The 23,085-nt window shown below is 36.9% G+C and overlaps 1 protein-coding gene across 7 annotated transcripts in view; it reads right to left on the bottom strand.

Annotated features, from left to right (window-relative positions):
• The window catches only part of HMBOX1 (homeobox containing 1), an 85,419-nt gene that overhangs the window by 31,199 nt on the left and 31,135 nt on the right, over positions 1–23,085 (bottom strand). For all 7 annotated transcript variants that reach the window (XM_017540497.2, XM_037742686.1, XM_017540500.2 and 4 more), the window contains exons 3-4: positions 14,098–14,208; positions 4,071–4,224 (exon numbers count right to left, since the gene is read on the bottom strand). In XM_017540497.2, coding sequence (XP_017395986.1) covers positions 4,071–4,224; positions 14,098–14,208 — 265 coding nt within the window. The remainder of the gene's footprint in view (positions 1–4,070; positions 4,225–14,097; positions 14,209–23,085) is intronic.

Raw genomic sequence — 23,085 nt, 5'->3', positions numbered from 1 at the left:
CAGCTAATTTTTTGTATTTTTAGTAGAGACGGAGTTTCACCATTTTGACCAGGATGGTCTTGATCTCTTGACCTCGTGATCCACCCGCCTCGGCCTCCCAAAGTGCTGGGATTACAGGCGTGAGCCACCGCGCCCGGCCTGACTATTTATCTTTACCTACATCTATACCTACCAAGCTGTGTAAATAAAAATAGTTCCTGAATAACAGTATCTGTATTAACAAATTTAGTAAAAACAGTGTAAGATTATTGGTGTTTCTTTTTATTCTTAAGCTCTTTCCCACTTGGAAGTATAGTGAAATTACTGTGTTATAAACACATGACAGAATTCTAGAGTGTTTAAGTCACTATTTTGATACACAGGTTTGTTTCATTTTAGTTATTTTTTAAGGATCACCTTTCCCCCCTCCCCCCTCCATTTTTCCCCAATTTTAAACTTTGTTTTATAATTATGTAATTTAGTTACAGGTCAAAACAAAGTATTTTTGGAGAAATCTAGCTTCTACCTCTCCCTCTTCCAAGCTGTTTCTCTTTTATTGATAACCATTTTATTTTATGGTTTATTCCTCCATTTTAAATAAGTTATAAGCAAATATATAAATGATAGCTTTGTACTCTATACAGATGATTCTGCCTTGTTTTTAACTTAACGTTATATCCTGAAGATCACTGTATATAATTTTTTGCTCTTTATCTTCATAGTACTCCATTACATGGGCTTCAACATCCAATTACGGATGTGCTATAATTTATTGACCTAATCACTCTACAGTAACTATAGACATAAAGGCATCTTCGATATTTTGAAATTAGTAAAAACAATGTTGCTATCTTTTCACAGTTCTGCCAGTATATCTCTAAGATTTTTCTTTTTCTTTTTTTTTTCTTGAAATAGGGTCTTGCTCTGTCACCCAGGCTGGAGTACAGTGGTGTGATCACGGTGCACTACAGCCTCAAACTTCTGGGCTCAAGCAATCCTCCCGCCTAAGCCTCCTGAGCAGCTGGGACTACAGGTGTACACTACTTCACCTGGATAATTTTTTGTATTTTTTGTAGAGATGGAGTCTCACTACGTTACCTAGGCTGGTCTCAAACTCTTAACCGCAAGTGGTTCTTCCACTTCAGACTCCCAAAAGGTTGGGATTTACAAATGTGAGCCACTGGCCCTAAGATAATTTTCTTGAAGTAGGAATGTCAAGTCAAGGGGTAAACTCATAGGTAATTTTCCTTGATATTGCTGAATTCCCTTCCATGAAGTTGTTTCATTTTGGATTTCTACAAGTAATATATGAGAGTTTCTGTTTCTCTACAGCCCAATCAATAGAAAACGTTGCCAAACTTCTGGATTTTTGTCAATGCGATAAGTGAGAAATAGTATCTCAATGTAGTTTTAATTTGAATTTCTCTGACTATGAATTAGATTGAATATATTTTTATATGTTCAAGGACCATTTGCATTTTTTTCTCCTATCTTTAGCCCAATAAAGATAAAGTTGTTGGTCTTCTCTCTTTTAAGAGCCTTTATTAGGGATAACAAAAGTTGCAATTTTTTTTTTCTGATTTGTCTTTTACTTTGCTCAGCTTTTTCTCCCTCCAAAATTTTTCTTTTAATTTATGTAATTATATTTATCAATCTTTTCCCTTATTGCTTTTAGATTTTGAGTCACAGGAAATATTTTTCCCATTTCCAGGACGTAAAGGAACCACTCATGTTTTCTTCTTATTTATATGGATTCACTTCTTTGATTCATTTGAAATTTATCTTGATGTATGAAGAATGAAGTAATTTTTGACTTTTTTTAAATTTCATTTTTATTTTTGAGATAGGACCTATGTCACCCAGGTTGTGGTGCAGTGGTGCAATCCCAGTTCACTGTAACCTCAAGCTCCTGAGTTCAAGCAATCCTTTCATGTCAGCCTCCTGAGTAACTAGGAATGCAGGTATATGCCACCACGTCCAGATATTTTTTGAATTTTTTGTAGAGATGGAGTTTTGCTATGTTGCCCAGGCTGGTCTCAAACTCTTGGCCTCAACTGATCCTCCTGCCTTTGCCTCGCAAAGCCAAAATTATAGGTGTAATGCACCATTTCTGGCCTTACTTTTATCTTATACTAACATTTGAGTAAGGCTCACTTTGTTGGTTTTACAGTCTATGCACATGTATTTATTCCTCCATTCAGTCAAGGAAAAAAATATTATGTGTCATGCTAATGGTAGGAATTTTCATTTTGGAAAACAAAAAGTTCCATTTTTACAGAATAAAAATCATACTGTGACCTTCTGTACTATTATTTTGAAAGGCTTTCTGCATTTTTGCAAATATTGGCATAAACCACATCCTCTTTCTAGTGGTGCCAGGGAACATAAAATTAAGCCAAAGATCACCAACTCCTGGATTAGACAAAGCCACTTATTAATTAAAATTAATGTTAAAAAGCATAAATTAAGACTAAATAGGAGTCATAGAATAGGGTAAATGCTCGATATCTTTTTAATTAAAATTCAGTGTGATTCTGTGACTAATTCTTGTCGCTGGGGAAAAATAAGAATCCCTAAGTTTGTGAAGTTCAATCCTGAAAATGCATTAGGAATATCACCTATCAATAGTAATGTCATCAATTTTTAACTTAATTCTTTCTCATGCTGACATTCTGTGATAAATATATACTGGTATTTTCATGAAAAAACTAACTGGCCAAATCACTAGGAAATTAGAACTTAACACCAGGTAGAAACGAATACCAAAAGGAAAATGTACAATACTGCAACTAATTTAAGTTAGACATTATTTTAATTCTCATCTGCTGTGTGCCAAGTTCTAAAGAAATTTTCAAAAAGAATAAAAATTTCTAGATGAGAAAAGTAGAGGAGATTGTAAACGTCAGGTCTCCAGGACAATAATGTCTCATTCTTTCACTTTAATGACTTAAGCACATAAGGATTCATTATTCAATGAATGGCTTCTGCTCTTATCTATAATAAAATGAGGAAAGGAATAGATGACAACATCAATGGATAACCTATAGTCTCATTTTGGATACTGGATCTATCCTTCACCTTAAGCAAACCTACTAAACTATATCACACGAACAAAAACGTCTGAATTCTGGCATTTTAAATCTCCCTCTCTTTCAGGTAGTGAAGTTTATGAGCTGGGAAATAATCAGAACGTAGCAGGATGAGAGATAGCTCTTAGATGACATACTGGCTATCGAAAAATTTCATTTTAGACATGAAGTTATACCTCGGAGTTTGTGACCTAAACAAAGTTAGCTGGGTTTAGGTTTTCTGACTCTGAGTCCAGTGCCCTGTCCAATATACCATTCTACAAGTCAGGTCAGATAAGAAAAATGTACAGCTGGAACATTATTACGTTGTTGAATATAAACAAAATTCCACTGAAATAAAATTCTGTAAACAAAATTCTGTAAGTGATTCTGTAAAAATCAGTTACAAGTAGATGACAAAGATAATTCTGCTATAAGATCTATGCTAAGTATGCCAAAATTTCACATTCATAATTAATTTATACCATTTCAGATGGGAAAATTGAAGCTAAGGTCAAATTCAGGTTAAAAAAAATCACTGAGTACCAGGTACTGGTGCTAGAATGAGAGCATAAATTACTAAATCAAAGTCAAAAGTGAGTATTTTTAACTTCTGGGACAACGCTTACTCAGACCACACTCATTATTAAAGAAAGTTGAATCTCAGTAGTCTCCTATACACAATTATTCAATATTTTTGATGAAAAGAAGATTTCTAAGAGTTTTTCCAAAATATAATACAAAGATCTGAATTCAAAAAATATTTATTCTAACATTTCTTAAATTATTGGGGACAATATTATAAGTAAAATAAATTGATAGATGCTAACTCCAGCTTTATGAATTCTCAATGCTAAGATCACCTTATTTCAATAATACAGCACTTATAATATTCCAAAGTACTTTTAGAGATAGAACCTAGATACCAAATTTCTTGTTTGACATGAAAACTGTCCCAATCTATCCAAAGTTGATATCTTCCCTAAGCTTGGGAGATTTCTCATAGAAAAAGGTGACATATACCTTTCCATAACAGCCAGGCACTCCTTTCTCCAGGTAAATCGACTCCCTCGTCGTAGTCGGAAAGTACCAGATGTGGCAGAGACTGGGGGAGGTGTTTGTCTCCATTCAGGGTCCTCTATTGGAATGGGGGCTGGTCTCATACTTAGTGTAGCCCCTGAAATAAACAAGACGTTTTTAGCAAATATCTTGCAGTTTCTTTAAACCATTATGACATCTACCTCTTTACGGGAATGGGGAAGTACAGTCTTTGGCTTAGTGTCAACTTTTTGTATCTTTCTCTGAAAAATTTCTTTTGAAATTCCTGCTTTATAGCTATACTCTTTTTGAACAATATACCTTAGATGTTCAGAATCTTTCATTACCATTCACACAAATTATGAGCTCTTAAGGAATTTGTGCAGGTAGAAAATAACCCTAATTCTTGTAAACTTTTTTTTTTTTTTCAAAGGAGTGAAATACAGCATGAAAGAAAGTAAGATGATATTTGATGTGCTTTTTGTCTAACTAATTCAGGTGTCTTTAAGTTTACCTGTTGATGCTATACTAGATTCTGTTACCTCTTGAACATAATAAAATATCAATGAGAAACACCTATAATTAAGACATTTTACTAATTCAGATTACTCCTTTCTCAAATAGCTTGAACTGCCAATGATGCATTTATTCATTCATACACCATTTATCAAATCCCTTTCAAGTGCCTTGCTCTGGGGTAGAAACTAAGAATAAAACCGGGAAAGCAACATTGTCTCTGCCCTCCATGAACTTATTTCATACTTTCAATGTAACTTGGTATGCTTTCAAAGAGTTCAGTCCCTGGCTCCCCAACTCTTCTTTCACTTCTTACACTGTTAAATTCATCTTCCTAAAGCATAAGTATGATCATATCGGCCTCTGATCAAAACCCTTCAAAAAATTCTCTCTGCCTGTGGTTTAAACTCTTAATACAGCTCTAGAAAGATATGTTAGAATGTGTAGGGTTTATGCAAATATTAATAAATATATTAATTCTATTAATGAATACTAATATATATTTATTTCTTCCTTATAGGATTAATACTCTCTTTATTGTAACTTGCAAATAATACCATGGATAGTATTTCTACTTCAAGACTTACAGATCTATTGTAGATACCCTTCTTAATAGCTACATCTTTTGATGTATTCTCTTCCACAGATGTCCAATTTGTTAATCAATCCTGATGTTCCTTTTCAAACCTACTGTCCTGCAGTCTTTCCCAGCTCAGTAACTAAACAGCCACTCTTCAAACTGCTCAGCTCAAAATTCTCAAATTAATCTTTCACTTCTCTAATTCCCCCATATATTACATAACCAATTCATAGGCAAGTTCATCTTCAAAATATTTCCAGTATCAGACCAATTTTATTCCTTGTACTGCTACTACTTTTAGGACACTTCAGCATCATCTCATAATCATGGCTTCCTGGGACAAGTTTCAAAGATGACTCTTCACAGTAAGTCACACCTCTGGCTAATCATGCCCTTGAATCTGAGCTAGTCATGATGACAGACAGGTTTTCAGCCAGAAAACCTAAACAATTCAAAGCTATGTTATCAGATGATTTGAAATTTCTGCTTAGGTCTCCTAAAATGCTTGCGCTGGGGGACACCAGTGGCTATATAAGAAGTCTGACTAACCTGAGACTATGATGTTGTAAGGAAGCCCAAGCTAGCCAGGTGGAGAGGCTACATGGAGTGAAAGATGCTCTGATAGTCCCCAGGGGCTTGTGCCAACTCCACCCAGGTGCCAGCATTTGAGAGAAAAAGCCATCTTGGACACTGCAGCCACAACAGACACCACATGGAGAAGTGTAGAAACCACTTGATAGAAACCAGGCCTCAGACATTCAGTCCCAGCACAGCCATGTGAATGTCAACCTCCAAGGTCCCTAAGGATCCCTGCCTCCTGGTCTGTACACCTTTGTTTAGTCCCTTCCCACACGGCACCATGATTAGGCTGTACAACCAACAGCATGTAGCAGTGATGGTACGTCACTCCCAGGATCAGACTACAGAAGCCGCCGTGGCATCTGTCTTGGATGCTTTCTCTCTTACTCACTCAAGGGAAAACTAGGTGCCATGTGTGAGGACACTCAGGCAGTGGATGGCGAGGCCCATGTTGTAAGGAACTGCTGTCTCTGACCAACAGGCAGTGAGGACCTGGGACCTGTCAATATCCATGTGAATGAGCTTCCAAGTAGACCATCCAGTCCCAATGACTGCAGCCAAGGCTGACGGCTGGGCTGCAACCTTTACAGAACTCTGAGCTGGAACCAACCAGCTAAGCCACTCCTGGATTCCTGATCTATGAAAACTATGAGATAATAAATGCTGGTTGTGTTAAGCTGTTAAATTGTGGGTAGTTTGTAGTATAAAAATAGATAACTAATAAAAATAATCACATCATCCCCCTTGTTTATTTCCCTTTATCCCCCAATGCACTGAGTATTAATTATTCAAATGTACAAATTTGGCAGCAAAAAATTTCCCTTTAATATAGAGACTTCACTACTAATAAGAATGAGGATCTTTTCCTGTTTATTGACCATTTATAACTTTTCTTGTGAATTCCTCTTGTTCCTTTTTTTTTGGGGGGGGGTGTTGGTACATAGAAATCTTATCAATTGCTAGTCATACAGAATGCAATTTTTTTTTCTGGTCTGTCATTTGTGTTTTATGGTGTGCTTTGTGATCTTAATTTTTATACAGTCAAATTTGTCAGTCTTCTGTATTATGGCCAATGGGCCTAAATATCACTCAGAGTATTTTTACATTTTTCATTTTGTGTTTGAGCCCTTAATATGTATGTGATTTTCTAAAGTATGTGATGGAAAGTAAATATTTATTTAACAGTTCTGCTCAAACAAGTAAGTTTGTCATCGTGTAATGCTTTAGAGATTTAAAGCTCACCCTAAAACAGAGTTGGCAAATTATGCCCGCTACCTATTTTTGTAAATAAAGTTTTACTGAAACATGGTTAAGCTCATTCATTTGCAGATTGTCTATGGCTATGAATGCACTGGAGCGGAAGAGTTGAATAGCTACGATAGAGATCATATAGCCTGCAAAACCTGTAATATTTATTGTCTGGCCCTTTATATGAAGAGTTTGCTGACCCCTGGTTTAAAAACATTTCTGTTCTACCCAACATGAAACTCTAAACTGAAACCCTTCTTTAAACAATTTAAAAGGGTTTCATTCTGCCAAAATAAGCTGGGAATTCAGTCTGGGCCTAACTCAAAGTTAACAAAGTTTAGACATAAGCAGGAATTTGGGGGCTGGAGGGTTTCAATGCTGTTTAGTGCTTTTCTGAAAACAAACAGGGATTATAGCACAGCGAGAGCTCTGGATTCTACCTAATTAAAATTACATAAATTTTATTCTACAGCAAGGGTGAAAAGGACTAAACAGAGCCAACCAGTTATCATGGCTGATCAGGACAGAAGTAGAAATAGACGGGCTAAGGGAATATAACCTCTTGTCCAAGGGATGACCCTGGTAAAGAAAGAGTTTCAGGGTGGAGGGGGGCAACAGGTCAGTGAATTCCAAGTAGTGGGCCACATCCGTAACTGTGGTCCTCAGTAGGCAGAGTGATAAATGGGTACCAATAGAATAGAGGACAGAAAGAATCTTAACCAAGAGGTTGAAGGAAATAAGCCAACTAATAATAATGGTTCTTTCTTGGTATCGGGGTTTATTAATAATACTATGCTCCTTTATAATATTCTGTATTGTCAAGATAGTCTCAAGAACTGAAGAAATTCAGATGAAACGAACCTGGGCAGGAAGGAAAAGGAAGAGGCTAGAGGAAAAACGGAGAAAAAGGAGAGAAAAGTAAGCAGTAACCTGGTTATTCTGAAAGAAATCAAGACACTTTATGCACAGAAGGTGAAAACTGAATAATCTTAAACTCACCAAAATACTTAATTTAGAACATAATATTACCACATTACTTTTCAGTTTTTTTTTTTCTGGCTCCTTTTTCAATGTAGTGGTAGTTAAAAAAACAGCACAAAAAGCATTCTGGAAGTTATTAACAAATAAATTTGTTCCGGAAAACTTGGTTCATCTTGCTTTGGTTGAAATGGATGAAAAGCAATGAAAAAATCCAAGAATGAGCTCAAAATTATTGACTCTAACAGAAAAACACAAAGTTACTAGAATGCAGGAACAATGTATATAAGCCTTTAAACTCCTCTGAAGTAAAATACAGGAGTTCTGGGTTGGCTAAGGTCCTAACAGGAAAAGTGTGTTATCTATTTCTTTATAGAAATGTTTATTCACCCCCGTCTAAGTTTCCATTAAAACAAAATTTTGCACCTTCACCTAGTAAATCTAAACCCGTGAGGAAAACAAAACCTTTTCATAATTTGGTAAGAGATGTAAAAATTTTGGTAAGTAGCCGGGCGCGGTGGCTCAAGCCTGTAATCCCAGCACTTGGGGAGGCCGAGGCAGGTGGATCACGAGGTCAAGAGATCGAGACCATCCTGGTCAACATGGTGAAACCCTGTCTCTACTAAAAATACAAAAAATTAGCTGGGCATGGTGGCAGGTGCCTGTAATCCCAGCTACTCAGGAGGCTGAGGCAGGAGAATTGCCTGAACCCAGGAGACGGAGGTTGCGGTGAGCCGAGATTGCGCCACTGCACTCCAGCCTGGGTAACAAGAGTGAGACTCCGTCTCAAAAAAAAAAAAAAAAAAAAAAATTTTGGTAAGTGTGCTCTATACATATATGATAATGTTCTTGCTGATCAGGGTTAGCTCTGGGTGAGCGACTATACAAGCTCATCATATCTACGTCATCCACAGGAACTAGCCTCTCCAAAAGTAATGTCATATCTCCCCTCATGTCACACACTTTCCCTGATATCTCACAATCTGCAAATAAAGGACTGCGCATTTCTTCTGATGACTCTTATCTCATGTATTTGCTGCATAAGCATCTTGGCAAATTTTATTTGTTTAATTTAGAAGCATACAGAATCTGCGCCACATGCCAAGAGGAACTCAGCAAACCCGGTCTGCTATAGTGACGTTTAAATTAGACAAGGGAAAAAGACTGTGAACTTAATTTGATTAAATAAAGGGACTTTTGATGTCAACTATGTTGAATTTAGTACTTGCTTCTTTTTTAAAAAAATAGGTATTTTCTTGTGTTTTCATAAGAAACAAGATAAAATGTATTTGATTAGTTTCCATCAGGCTGTTTTATTAATATGCCTTGGCAGGCTTTCGGTTATGCTGGGAAATTCTGATGATGAGTCTGTTATCAGAGAACTGCATGATATCAATTGGGTTATCAGTAAAATTAACCTGAATATCCATTCTATTATTTTTCTTGCTGAGTCCACTTAAAGAGAAACTTAAAAAAAACAAAAGCCATATCCAACTGGATCCAGACTGAAGAGGCTGAAAAAAAGAACTTCACTCAAAGTATACAAAGAAAATGCTCTAAGGCCCAGGAATAGAATCATGGAATATACAAACATATTTGTTTTCTAAATGCTTAAGTTTACAGAAGAAACAAGAAAAAATAGTTTTTCATTTTGTGACTTTTCTTAATTTTGCATTTTCTTCTCAGAATATATGTAAAGGGATGACACTATTTACATTTCCCCTAATGAGCTATCTTTCCTAGACAGAAAAAAATTAACGAAATGAAACAATTACTTGATAAAAATCACTGACAACTTATTTCCTAGCTGCTTCTCAAAAGCAGGTCTGGACCATGTAAGCCTGTCTTTCTTTTCTTCTTGCTTTCTTTCTTTTCCTCTTTTCTTTTCTTTCTTTTTTTCTTCTTCTTTTGTTCTTTCTTTCTTTTCTTTCCTTTTCTTTTTAATCTTACAAGGCAGATTGATTTCTTTTGGTCTTGCTCTCCCTCCTTCCTATTACACTTTAGTTTTCAAATATATAATACAAGCACATAGTATAAAATTTAGAAGGATACATTAGGGGCTGGACACTGATTCACGCCTGTAATCCCAGCACTTTGGGAGGCCAAGGTGAGAGGATCACCAAGTCAAGAAATCGAGACCATCCTGGCCAACACATGGTGAAACCCCTAAAAATATAAAAATTAGCTGGGCATGGTGGCACACACCTGTAATCCTAGCTACTCAGAAGGCTGAGGCAGGAGAATGGTATGAAACCCAGGAGGTGGAGGTTGCAGTGAGCTGAGATTGCGCCACTGCACCCCAGCCTGGGCGACAGAGCAAGACTCTGTATCGGCGGGGGGGAGGCGGGGGTAGATACATTAGGTTGTTTAGTTAAGTCCTTACCCCTGTACTCCCAGTCACTCAGTTCCCCTTCACAGAGCTGTTCTTCCCAGTTCCTAAACAGCTTTTCAGTCATCTTCTATGCTTATGTAAGCACATACATCTGTATGTGTGTGTGTGTTCCCCCATGGAAATATGCCCTCGATACTGTTATGTCCCTTTTCTACTTATGAATTCCATGTCACCTCATATACATTTAATTCACATAAAGCTGCCTTCAAAAAATAGCTACAAAACTCCAAAAGACTCCATTGTACAGATGTGACATTAATTTGTTTAACCAGTTCTCAACTGAGGGACATCTGAGTGGATTCTAATCAGCTCTGAAATGACTTGCAAAGGAGGATCTGATGTCTTATAAGCTAACATAATTTTAGTTCATCTTATCCAAACATAACAGTGGCTCCAAAGTGTCAATGGAGTAAGAAATGATACCATCCTTTAGCTAAAATCGAAGGTTATTTTACAGTCAACAAAATAAAATCACATTTATCTAGAAAGAATTCTATGCCATATTAGCCTTTATAATAAAGGTGAAAATGCAAAGAAAAAGATAAACAGATTTCAATTGCTAATACCCAACTGCTGTTAATGCAAAAACTACCAACTGGCAATTATGAACTTGCCCTCTCAACTCCAGCTACCTTTAAATTATGTCCCATAGAAAAACCTGACTGAGAAAACCAGTAGATAGGATTTGATTAAAAAAAAAAAAATAGAAACTACTTTAAAAAGGTGGCAATAATGCAACCTCACTAAAAAACAAATGCATATAATTAGAGGAACGTCTTAAAAGGAGGCACTATATCTTTAAAGAAATCAGCTCCTAATGATCAGCTGGATGAATGCTGTTAGTTCCAATTCCCTTCTTCTACCTTTCTCCAATTTCCTGATAATGAGTGGGCCCAACTCTGATTTCTAGATAAACTAAAATAGGTAATAAGACTAAATGCTAAAATAAATAACAATAATTAAAAAAAAAAAAAAACCCAGCTTCAGAAGAACACTACCCGCCTAGTGCTAAAGTTGGACCCCTGTCCGATGAGCTGCAACAAAGGTGCTGCAGCCAGAGAGCTGCATCTTAGTCGTCCTTCCTGTTTCTAGTTCAGAGCCGGATCCGAGCCGAGCATTGAAACGCCAGCGTGGGAATTTGCCATTACCAGCTGATTATCTGCTTATGCAATCCCAATTAGAATAACTGATTCAGATCAGGTGCGGTGGCTCACACCTGTAATCCCAGCACTTTGGGAGGCTGAGCCGTGCGGATCACGAGGTCAAGAGATTGAGACCATCCATGCCAAAATAGGGAAATCCCATCTCTACTAAAAATACAAAGATTAGCCAAGCGTGGTGTCGTGCACTTGTAGTCCCAGCTACTCTGGAGGCTGAGGAGTAAGAATCACTTGAATCGGGAGGCGGAGGTTGCAGTGAGCCAAGATTGTGCCACTGCATTCCAGCCTGGAGACAGAGCAAGACTGTGTCTCAGAAAAAACAAAAAAGAATAACTGATTCAGTCAAGGATCATCAATGAATGCTAAGGCAATTGACAAAAGCTGTTGCAGGAAAAGATATTCATCGAGTGGCAAAATGTCACCCTAAAGATTATTCACAAATGGGAAAGAAAAGATCTGGTGGTCACCATTTGAACAAAATCATCAAACTTAGCATATGAATAGTGCTACAACATCCTAATGCTGACAGGCCTCCTCATACGTGGCAATATTAGGTAAACATTACCTACAAAGTATTTTTCTCCAGTATTTTATTGCAAAAAATTTTAAACACGTAATAGTGAAAGAATTTAAGTGAAAACCATACTTATATCACATATTTTATTATATGTACTTTAACACATACCTGTCCATTTCCCTATATGTCAAGCCATTTTACTTTTTGATGCATTTCAAAGTAAACTGCTGCCATTACAATGTGACTCCCTAAATAATTTATTAAGTTTTCTTGCCTAACATATTCAACCTGAATCCTGACTTCAGCTTAATTCTAACTTCCAGTTTACAGAAACATAAGGATATAGAAATAAGATATTTGATAATAAAAATAAATAGAAAAATCTAGCATGTGAGACATTCTGTTAAATTACAATGGTTTAAGAAGTTCACATCACCAAAAAAAAAAAGCTACAAAAGACATTCTTCCAACAGCTAGAGAAATGTGACTACAGACCGGACATAAAATGATAATATGGAATTATTATTGATTTTCTTAGGTATAATAATCGGGACTGGAAATACAGATTATTTTTAGGAGATGAATGCTGAATACACACAAATAGACATATAAATCTTTATTTCTTTTATAGGAATAAAGCAAATATAAAATGTTAATTTTTTTTTTGAGATAGGGTCTCCCTCTGTCACCCAGGCTGGAGTGCAGTGGCACCATTTCCACTCCTGAGTTCAAGCTCAGCCTCCCAAGTAGCTGGAGCCTCAGGCATGTGCCACCACACCTGGCTAATTTTTGTATTTTTAGTAGAGACGGCGGTTTCGCCATGTTGGCCAGGCTGGTCTCGAACTCCTGACCTCAAGTGATCTGCCTGCCTCAGCCTCTCAAACTGCTGGGATTACAGGCATGAGCCACCACACCTGGCCAAATGTTAATAATTATTATATCTAAGAAAGAGTAAACATGTGTCTACTGTTTAGTCTTTTGTATTTTCTATACATCTGAAACATTTCAAAATAAAAATTGGGGATTAGAATAGATTTTTGATATTATTGTAGAGGTTGATATGGTCTCTTCTGTTTCATCCTGCCTGGATCATTCGGAATGAGAAAGTGATCTTTGGGGAAAAAATCTTCTCACATACCTACACACAAAAATAAATCTCTGTAACATTCTTTATTTCTACCTCAGAGCCAGTGCTATTATCATGCAATATTTCAACTAGCGATTTAGTCTTTTGCAAAGGCTTTAAAGCTGCAGCATTACAGAACACAACATAATCTTAATTTTATACTTGAGAGCAGGCTCACTGCCACTTGCCTGTGTAAAGTATAGGCTGAGATAGTACCACAACTTCATATTTTACTTTTTAAAATCACCTGTTAAAAGTATCTTGAATAGATCTTGCCTACTTCTTCCAACTTTAGACATAAAAGTTTTTGTCATCTTAGTTTTCCTTAAGATTTCATTCTGCGTTCCAATCTACTGCTGCTCCTGAGAGTTATCAGGACAGCTGCATCCTAAAGTCCAAAGCCACATCCATTACCCAATTCATTAGAATTAGAAAAAAAAAATCATTAGCAGAGATCACTGGATATGGTATAGTGTGAACTAAATAACAATATCAAGTTTACATTACTAATTCAAACAAGATTTGCAAAAAAAAAAAAAAAAAAAAAAAAAAAAAAAAAAAAAAAAAAAAAACCCAAAAAGATATGGAATTTTATGTAGTTACGTAGCTGAAGAAAACAAAATCAGCCACTGAACATTCATGGTGTTCTTTCCAACTATGGATAGAAATATCATATAACCTGAAAGCAAAGAGGTATCTTAGGGGAAGGAGTGAACACGACAAATAATATTAGACAAAATAAAATGTATCACAATCAGAGTTTAGCTTTTACCATTAAGAACGTTTTTCTGCATAAAGCAACCATAGGAAAGTATGAAACTATCCTACTTAACAAGTTAGCCCCATGGAGCCATTAAAGTAATTCATTATATCTGTCTTGTTTCAGATGCAATAAATAAAAGGAACTGCTATTTACCGGGGTTTGTCTTCTCAAGCTGATACCATCGGTAAAATGCTCTTTTCTTCTGTTCACTCAGGTCTGATCCCTGCTGCAACAGCCAATGAGAGATCCGGCTCTGACTGATACCTGTGTAGAAAGAGAAACAGGGGGCACTGAAATTACAGCGAAATTAATAAAGGTTCTTTATGCTCTGTGTCCAGTCTATAAGGAAGTTGCAACCTGAGCAAACTATTATTGGATTCCTTTGTAAAGGCTGGCTGTATTGGCTAGGAAATACTCAGAAATTATCTCTTAGACGTCAAAGCAGTTTATTAATTAAGACCTGACAATGGCCTCTAAAATTAATCTCCAAAAAAGTTCCATGAATCTGAGATAAAGAGATTCCTAAAGTTATTTGTCAGAGTTTATTATATTTGTGCTCCTTCAACTACCATTGCTCTCCACTCTGCCCCTGATTTAGAATAATAAAAATTTTAACAGATATTGAGCAAAAAAGTCAAGTCAGCAAGTTTTGCTACTCATTATAGACACAGTCCAAAAGATTTAGGGGCTAGGAATCAAAAGGTCATTGAAAATACTGTCTTCAATAAGGTTGTTTTTGGCTTATTTGTTAATTTAGGCATTTTTAGAGTCCACAGAGAAGAATTAGCAGACTTTCAGAGATATGCTACAATATGACCTCTTAAGAAATCTCAAGAGCCAAAGACATTTTTCCAACACATGCTTTCCACAAAACCAAACAGAATATAAAACAGTAGTTTTCTGCTATCTCCTAGAAGCTCTTGACAGCAATTACTTAGAAACGTAAAGAATCTCTATATCTGAAAGTAAAAAAGCATGTCTAAAACTTACTAGTATAAGAATCACATGCTCATTTTGGTCATTCATAATCATTCCAAAAAATGAATAATTCAGTGCAAACTGGCAAAAGCAAGTAACAACAGGCAAGACAAAACTGTCTTTTAAGTCCACAAGGCCCTTTCCAAAAGACCATTCAGCTACCAGAGAAGGTTACCAATACCTAAAAGCTCCCAAAGAATTACTGATGGTAACCAAATATGACTGAATACCACCTGTGCCAACACCTGTTTAAAGCTATATTGCCCAGTGGGAAGAGTAGCTACCAGGAAGTAATCATACCTTCTAACATCAGAAAAAGCAGGAGGTCCAGGGATCATGTTTAACTCATTACAAGCAAGCCCCTAGAGTTTCACGCACTTAAAAACCTATGTCAAAAGAAAATTTCAGGAAACCGGCGAGGGAAGAGTTAAAACAAAGACTGTGAAGCAAATTCCTCTGACTGGAAACATCTTTTTTCTTCTTCTGAGACAGGGTCTCACTCTGTCACTCAGGCTGGAGTGCAGTGGCAGAATCATGGCTCAGCACACCCTCTCACCTCAAACTCCCAAAGTGCTAGGATTACAAGCATGAGCTACTGTGCCAGGCCCCACCAATTCCAGCTAATTTCTTTTCTTTTTTTTTTGTGGAGACAGGGTCTCACAATGTTGCCCAGGCTTCTCTCTACCTCCTGGGCTTAAGTGGTCCTCCTGCCTCTGCCTCCCAAAGTGCTGGGATTGCAGGCATGAGCCACCATGCCCAGCCTGGAAACATCTTTCAATTTCAAAAGGCAAAATTCAAACAGTTTTCTAAAACCTAAGTGATAATATTCTCAAATGATTCACATAGCAGTTTTCCAATGGACTAAAGACCTATGTGATGCAGGCATTGGCAGCTAGCACTGTATGCTTCTTCTAAGAAAATGCAAATTCTTCTGGATAATTAAATCAGCTTTCACCAAAAGTCTAGTTTCAGACATTACAGTATTTTTATACTACTTTTTTTTTTTAAAAACAGAATTTGACTCTGTTGCCCAGGGTGGACTGCCATGGGGTGATCTCGGTTCACTGCAACCTCTACCTCCTGGGTTCAAGTGATAAGTGATTCTTCCGCCTCAGCCTCCTGAGTAGTGGGGACTACAGGCATGTACCACCATGCTCAGCTAATTTTTGTAATTTTTAGTAGAGACAGGGTTTCAGCATGTTGGCCAGGCCGCCTCGACCTCCCAGAGTGCCGGGATTACAGGTACGAGCCACCACACCTGGCCTATATTGCTTTTTCAAAGAGTGATGAAAACAACCATCATAAAATCAGCATTGAATTTCATGTCAAGAAAATAAAACTACACGGATTCTTCATATTGGTATCATACTACTCAGAAAACAAGAAAAATCTGTTGAGAAAAAATATATTATCAGCTCTGTTAATTGGTTCCAATATGAAATCTTCCTCAGACAGTCAGATCATACATAGAACAAACCACAGAACCCACTAGACATCAGAGCTGTCCAGGTTCTGGCACCTGAGGTGAGAGAGGAAGATAAAATCTCATCAAATGGACTTTAGTTAAGTTACAGTATATTTATATAACAAAACACTTGTAGGCTTTAAAATTAATGTTTTTAAAAAGCTATTAAAAAAAAAAAAAAAAACCCAGAAAACTACAACAAAAAAGCAGAACCAACCAAACAAAAAGCCATCAGTACAAAAAAAAAAAAAAAAACCCAGAAAACTACAACAAAAAAGCAGAACCAACCAAACAAAAAGCCATCAGTACCAAGTGTTGGCAAGGCTATAGAGCATATAAAACTCTCATACTGCCAATGGAAGGATAAAATGGCAGAGCTACTTTGGGAAATAGTTGGACGATAACTGCTAGATCTGAACATATATACACTCTATAACCTAGCAAGTGCTCAACAGAATTATGTTCAAAAGAGATAAGAAGGCTCTTATAAACATTTCCGTAAGAGTCACCAATGTGAAACTACTACATGCCCATCAACAATAGAATACACTGACTGTGACATCTACACATTCTACTATATACTACTATACTCAAAAGGAAAAGGATAAACCATCGCTATATGAAATGACATGGATAAACATCACAATAATATACTGACTGAAAAACCTTATGACACAGACACACATAGACAAAAGCCACATAATTATATATGATTCATTTTATATAAAGTTATAAAACAGGCACAACTAATCTACAGGGATGGCAATCAGAATAGTAGTTACCCATGTAGAAGGGGAAGTTTTCTGCCTGGGAGTTAGAATGAGGTCTGGGAGGCCCCACTGGGGGTGCGGCTTTAAACGCTGGTGTGGTGACCAGCGTTGCTCTTTATCTTGATCTGGGTGATGGTTATATGGGTATCCTCACTTGACTTTTAAGTATCCATTAAGCTGGACAGTTTTCTGTGTATATATTTAAATTTTAAAAAGTCTCCCCCGAAACTTTTTTACAATTCTATTTGCTTTCAAAAAAATGAAGTAAATGGATATGTATCAATATGGAAAGATGCCCATGAAATAAATGAAAAGGTACATATTTTTATAAATATATAATTTTACATATTCTAAATTCTGTCTGTATAGTAACAAAAGCCAACATATACCTAAAGATACACAACATGAATTTAAAGCGGCAGATTCTTCCTACATTTCTACCTCTATATTGTTTTCTTAATCTTTCTATAAATACTAATTATTTTTGGCTTTTCACCCTAAAGACTACATACAGGACTTTATTGGTTATTTTACAACCAAATAGTTGCAAAGAATTTGTCTTCCCTCTCCAATTCTACTCTCTGAAGTAAGCAATGTTTGCTATTTTTATATATGTTGTTCCACAATCTTCTCTATGTGCAACTATTACTTTAATAAACAAAGGGAAAAGAAGGTAGTACAGAATATTCTCCTGTCTTGTCTTTTGTGTGAGGAAGAAATAAGAATTTCTTCCCTCTAATCTCAGTATTCATATAATAAATGAAAAAAAATAAGCAGGTAGTTTTTCCAAAGAGGCATTGTAAAAAAATGAAAGCATAAAAGGACACATTTTACAGTGATTTTCCTTAGCAGCCTGTTAATAGACAGGTAAGGCTCCTTGAACTCATCCTTTGGTCCTGCAGCTGAGCACAGCATCATAAACCCAGGCAGCCTCTTGTTACTGTCAGATTTGATACTTTTCCTCAGGACAAAATTTCCCTCACTTCCCCCCTGCTTCCCATTGCAGAAGAAAATGTCATTGCCCACAAGTTTTAGCTCCTCAAAACTTCATCTTGTCTAGCTTTGACAGGGTAAAGAAAAAATTTACATATAACCTTCATACACTGAGAGACTAAAACTAACCCCTGATTAATTTCTTTCCAATAAGAAAGTTATCACATGGTATTCAAAGGAAGAAAAAGCCTTTCCAGCCTCATTCACATTATTTTCTGAGCAGCTGCATCAGGCTACCTGTTCCTCAAACACCATGCTCCCTTCCACTAGAGGGCTCTCAACCATAATTCATTCTTGTCAGTATCTCCAATACCACAAATTCATGATTAATTTTCATTCCACTTCCTCCAGAGTGTGACGCTACTGACCACTCCCATCATCCTCCTCTTTGGAATGCTGGATACAATTCCAACACCACATCTTTTCCATTGGCTTCAGGGCTGCTTTGCTAGCTTCTTAACATGTTAGTGGCTTCTAACATGTCAGGATTCCTTTGGTCATCACAATTACCAATAACATTCATGTAAAATGTCATCTAAATGCCAATGACTTCCAGAGTACCGGACCATTCTTTCAAACCACATGCTAGATGGCATCCATGAGATTTTCCCCATAGGTCCTCAACATTGTCAAATTAATTCACTATCATCTTACTTAAATCTGTTCTCCTTCCTGTGTTCTCCACCTCAATTTTACTGCTCACTCTACTTTCCTCCCACACTCCTAACATATTGACTAAATGCAATCACTTTCTCTTCTTAAAATTCTTTTCGGGCCGGGCGCGGTGGCTCAAGCTTGTAATCCCAGCACTTTGGGAGGCTGAGGCGGGTGGATCACGAGGTCAAGAGATCGAGACCATCCTGGTCAACATGGTGAAACCCCGTCTCTACTAAAAATACAAAAAATTAGCTGGGCATGGTGGCACGTGCCTGTAATCCCAGCTACTCAGGAGGCTGAGGCAGGAGAATTGCCTGAACCCAGGAGACAGAGGTTGTGGTGAGCCGAGATTGCGCCATTGCACTCCAGCCTGGGTAACAAGAGCAAAACTCCGTCTCAAAAAAAAAAAAAAAATTCTTTTCATGTTCTCTCCAATCCTCATTCTAGCAGTTTGGAATCTCAGCCTCTTTGGCCTGGACAATTGTAGTAACTTTAAGAAAAATATTAAAACATTTAAGATCCACAAAGTACAAAATTCTCATAAGTTCCTTTTTAATTGAAAGATAATTTCACAATTGTAAAAATGAAATTTCCTTCTTCAAACAATTTGCTGCTTCAGAACTGCTATCATCTCTATAATTCACCTTCCACAGAGTGGCCAGAGTTATGCTTAAATTTAAGTGAGAGCACATCCATGCATTCTCTACAAAAATTCAAATAATTCATAAATGCATGTAGAAAAAAAAAGCCATTCCTCCATTCCCACCCTTTATTTCCTACCCTAAATGTATCTTTATTTGGTGTGAATCCAGTCAGACTTTCTCCATGCATTTAATACAGAAAAATATGCAAATATATACATCCAGTTTTTTTAAAAACATACACGGGGTTATTCTACACATAAGTAACTTACTTTTCTCTCATATCTTAGAATGTTCTCATCTAGTGCATTATCAATCTTCATTCTAGTGGTTATAAGGTATTTTATACCATAATTTATTAAAACATGAATCTATTATTAGATACTACAGTTGATAATGTTTTACTATTATAAATGATAATGCAATGACACTCTACATCTTTCTGCATACAAATATTTTTCTAGGGCTGACTCACAGGAAAGAAATTTTTGATTCATAGTTTATAAAGAGCATTTATGTTTGTGACAAATGTCTCCTAACTGTCCCCTAAAGAAGATTGTACTCTCACTCCTCTCCTTAGATAAAAAAATGAAAAACAAAAACAAAAACAAAAAACAAAAAACCGGAAGACTGTCCTCAATTTTATACTCTAACCATAGGGATGAGCATGTTTCCCTACATTCTTACCATTACTGAATATTATAAAACTATTATGAAAGTCTCAGTTTCTTTTTGTAAGCATAATACATGTCGATTATCTAAAAAATTCTAAGCAATTCAGAGGAAAGAGGGAAAATTAGGAGGAAAGCTAATTTTAAAAACCACACACCCAAATCCTCACCCCTGAGAAATAACTACACTAGTTCCAAGATCACTCCAAGCATATACAGACATTGGACAGGGAGAAGTAGTAACTGAGATGGGACCATACTATGGACAGAATTTAAAAATATTAAAAGAATTTAGTTTTATTTTAACATAGGAATTTTTTTTAACTGGAGTGAAAATAAAAGATCTACTGAAGTTTAGTAACTGTTTCTGTAAGAGAAATGAGTTTCCTGAAAGAGTCCACTAAAGCAAGGTAAAAGGATTATACAAAAACATTATATATTTGGGATCCATTTTTTTTTTTAACATATGGGCAGTATTTAATGGTTCCAAGCCAAAAAAGCTGAGGAAATGAGCAGACTGTGCTAGCCAACCTCCAAAGGGACCCCTAATGATCCTTCTGGTCTCCCTACCTTTGTGTAATACCCTCCAACACTGTATCAGGGTTGCTCTGTGCAACTAACAAATGTGGCAGAAATGATGGTCCGTGACTTCTGAAGCCAGGTCATGAAAGACATTACCTTCTGCCTTCTCTCCCTCTGTCTCTGTGTCTCTCTCCCTCTCTCCCACTGCCCTACCCTCAGATAGCTGGTTGTGGGAGAAGCTAGCCATGCTGGGAAAACAATCAAGCAGCCCTACAGAGAAATCCATGTGACAAGAGAACTGAGGCATTCTGCTAACAGCCAATGGCAAGTGAGTTATCTTGGAAGAGGGTCATCTAATCTTACTTAAGCCTCCAGACGACTGTAACCTCATGAGAACCACCCCCCCTCAAAGCAAAACAGCCTATCTAAGCTGCTCCTGAATTCTTGGCCAATACAAATTGAGTGAGATAATAAAGGCTTATGTTACAAGATGCTAAGTTCTTAATGTAGCAACAGATAACTGACACATCCTTATACTCTAGTTCCCCCATCTCCATATCCCAGTCTTTGCACCCAACTCCTCATATTTAGAACATATTTTTAGATAGTAAACATTTACATTCTGTTCTGAATTCACAGTTGCTACAGTTGTACACTCATGGTTATAGAATTCAAAAAGATTTAAGATTTACCATGGAGTTTCTTAGTTTTTCCGTTCCTAAACTCTATTTTTGTTTTTAAGTTATACTTTACAAACAGTTAAATTTTAAGTATATAGTTCAATGAGTTTCTAGAAATGTGCAGATGTATGTGAACACTGCTCAAATAAATTTATAGATTATTTCTATGCTCCTTGAAAAGTCTCTCTTGTTCCCTTTCCAGTCAATAACTAAATGCCTTATTTTGTTTTCTTTTTTTTGAGATAGGGTCTCGCTCTGTCAGCCAGGTTGGAGTGCTGCGGTGTGATCTCGGCCCTCTGCAACCTCTGCCTCCCGAGTTCAAGCGATTCTGCTGACTCAGCCTCCTGAGTAGCTGGGATTGCAAGCATGTGCCACCATGCCCAGCTAATTTTTTTTATTTTTAGTAGAGACAGGGTTTCGCCATGTTGGTCAGGCTGGTCTTAAACTCCTAACCTCATGATCTACCCGCCTCGGCCTCCCAAAGTGCTGGGATTATAGGCATAAGCCACCGTGCCTACTAATTTTTGTATTTTTAGTAGATAGGGTTTTACCATGTTGGCCAGGCTGGTCTTGAATTCCCGACCTCAGGCAATACACCCACCTCAGCCTCTCAAAGTGCTGGGATTACAGGCGTGAGCCACTGTACCTGGCCTAAATGCCTTATTTTTAAATATAACTTTGGTTATAGATTTCTTCCCAGAGCAGTTTTTAACACCTCAGGCTAAATGGTGCTGTATTTTCCAGTCCTTGTATGTTTGCATGTTTGTCTGTATTTTTAGACTTAGAGGACAATTTTACAGAAAAAATTTTTGGGGTCAGTTTCCTTCAAAATATCTTGAATTGGAGTGACATCAATGAGAATGGTGAAGTAAAAATCTCTGAAAAGCTACTCCTCCATAAAAGCACAACAGCAAAATCTGCTGTTCCATAAAAGTTCTGTCAACAACTGTCAGAATTGACTTCTTCAGAACTTTAGAAATTACCAAAGGCTCCAACAATCCAAAGAGCATTTATTCAAAAAAATGCTGAATATTGGTAAGAACAGCTACATGACATTTTAACTTGGCCTCTTCCCATGCCTGTCATACTATCATTATAGTAGACTTAAAAACCAACATTACTACAATCACAGTGAAAACCAGGTGTGGCCCAGTAGCCACTGTAGGGGAAAGAACGGGTTTGGAGTTCCTTAAAACACCCTTCTAAGAGAATTGTCATTATTTGACCTGTCTGGCAATTACCTGGAAACCTTTATTTGCAAGGCTTACTTTATTTGACCTGACTCAAGATCTCACTTACTGTGAACAGCTTCTCTCTGAAGAGGAAAGACAGATGTATGGTAATTTGTCAAAAACAATCAGTGGCAATAAATTAACATTGCAGCTGCCTGAGGCAATCACCACAACTGATGTGAACAAGAAGCTGACCAAAATATTTCAACAGAGAAGCGTATGAGATGTCCATGAGAGTCTTCAAAAAGCTATGATATACTCCTAGGAATCCAGAGGGCCATGAACTTGTGTAGGACTGTGCACAGGTATAGGTCTATGAAGATGTATAGGAAAGACCTGTGAAGGCTCAAAACGCTCACCTCTGGCTGACTTGGAGACACAGAACAAAGAGAAAGTAAAGGGTTAGGCAAAATTATAAGCAGTCTGACTGAGCATTAAAGGTGTGCCCAATATACACAGAGAGCCCCTTGACAAAAGCTGGGACACTTATTGTTTCTAGAGATTTAAGGAAATCTCTATCTAATAATTAGCT

This window comes from Cebus imitator, unplaced genomic scaffold (assembly GCF_001604975.1).
Source record: "Cebus imitator isolate Cc_AM_T3 unplaced genomic scaffold, Cebus_imitator-1.0 Scaffold125, whole genome shotgun sequence".
Classification (NCBI taxonomy): domain Eukaryota; kingdom Metazoa; phylum Chordata; class Mammalia; order Primates; family Cebidae; genus Cebus; species Cebus imitator.
This window is presented reverse-complemented; position numbering and strand designations above follow the sequence as displayed.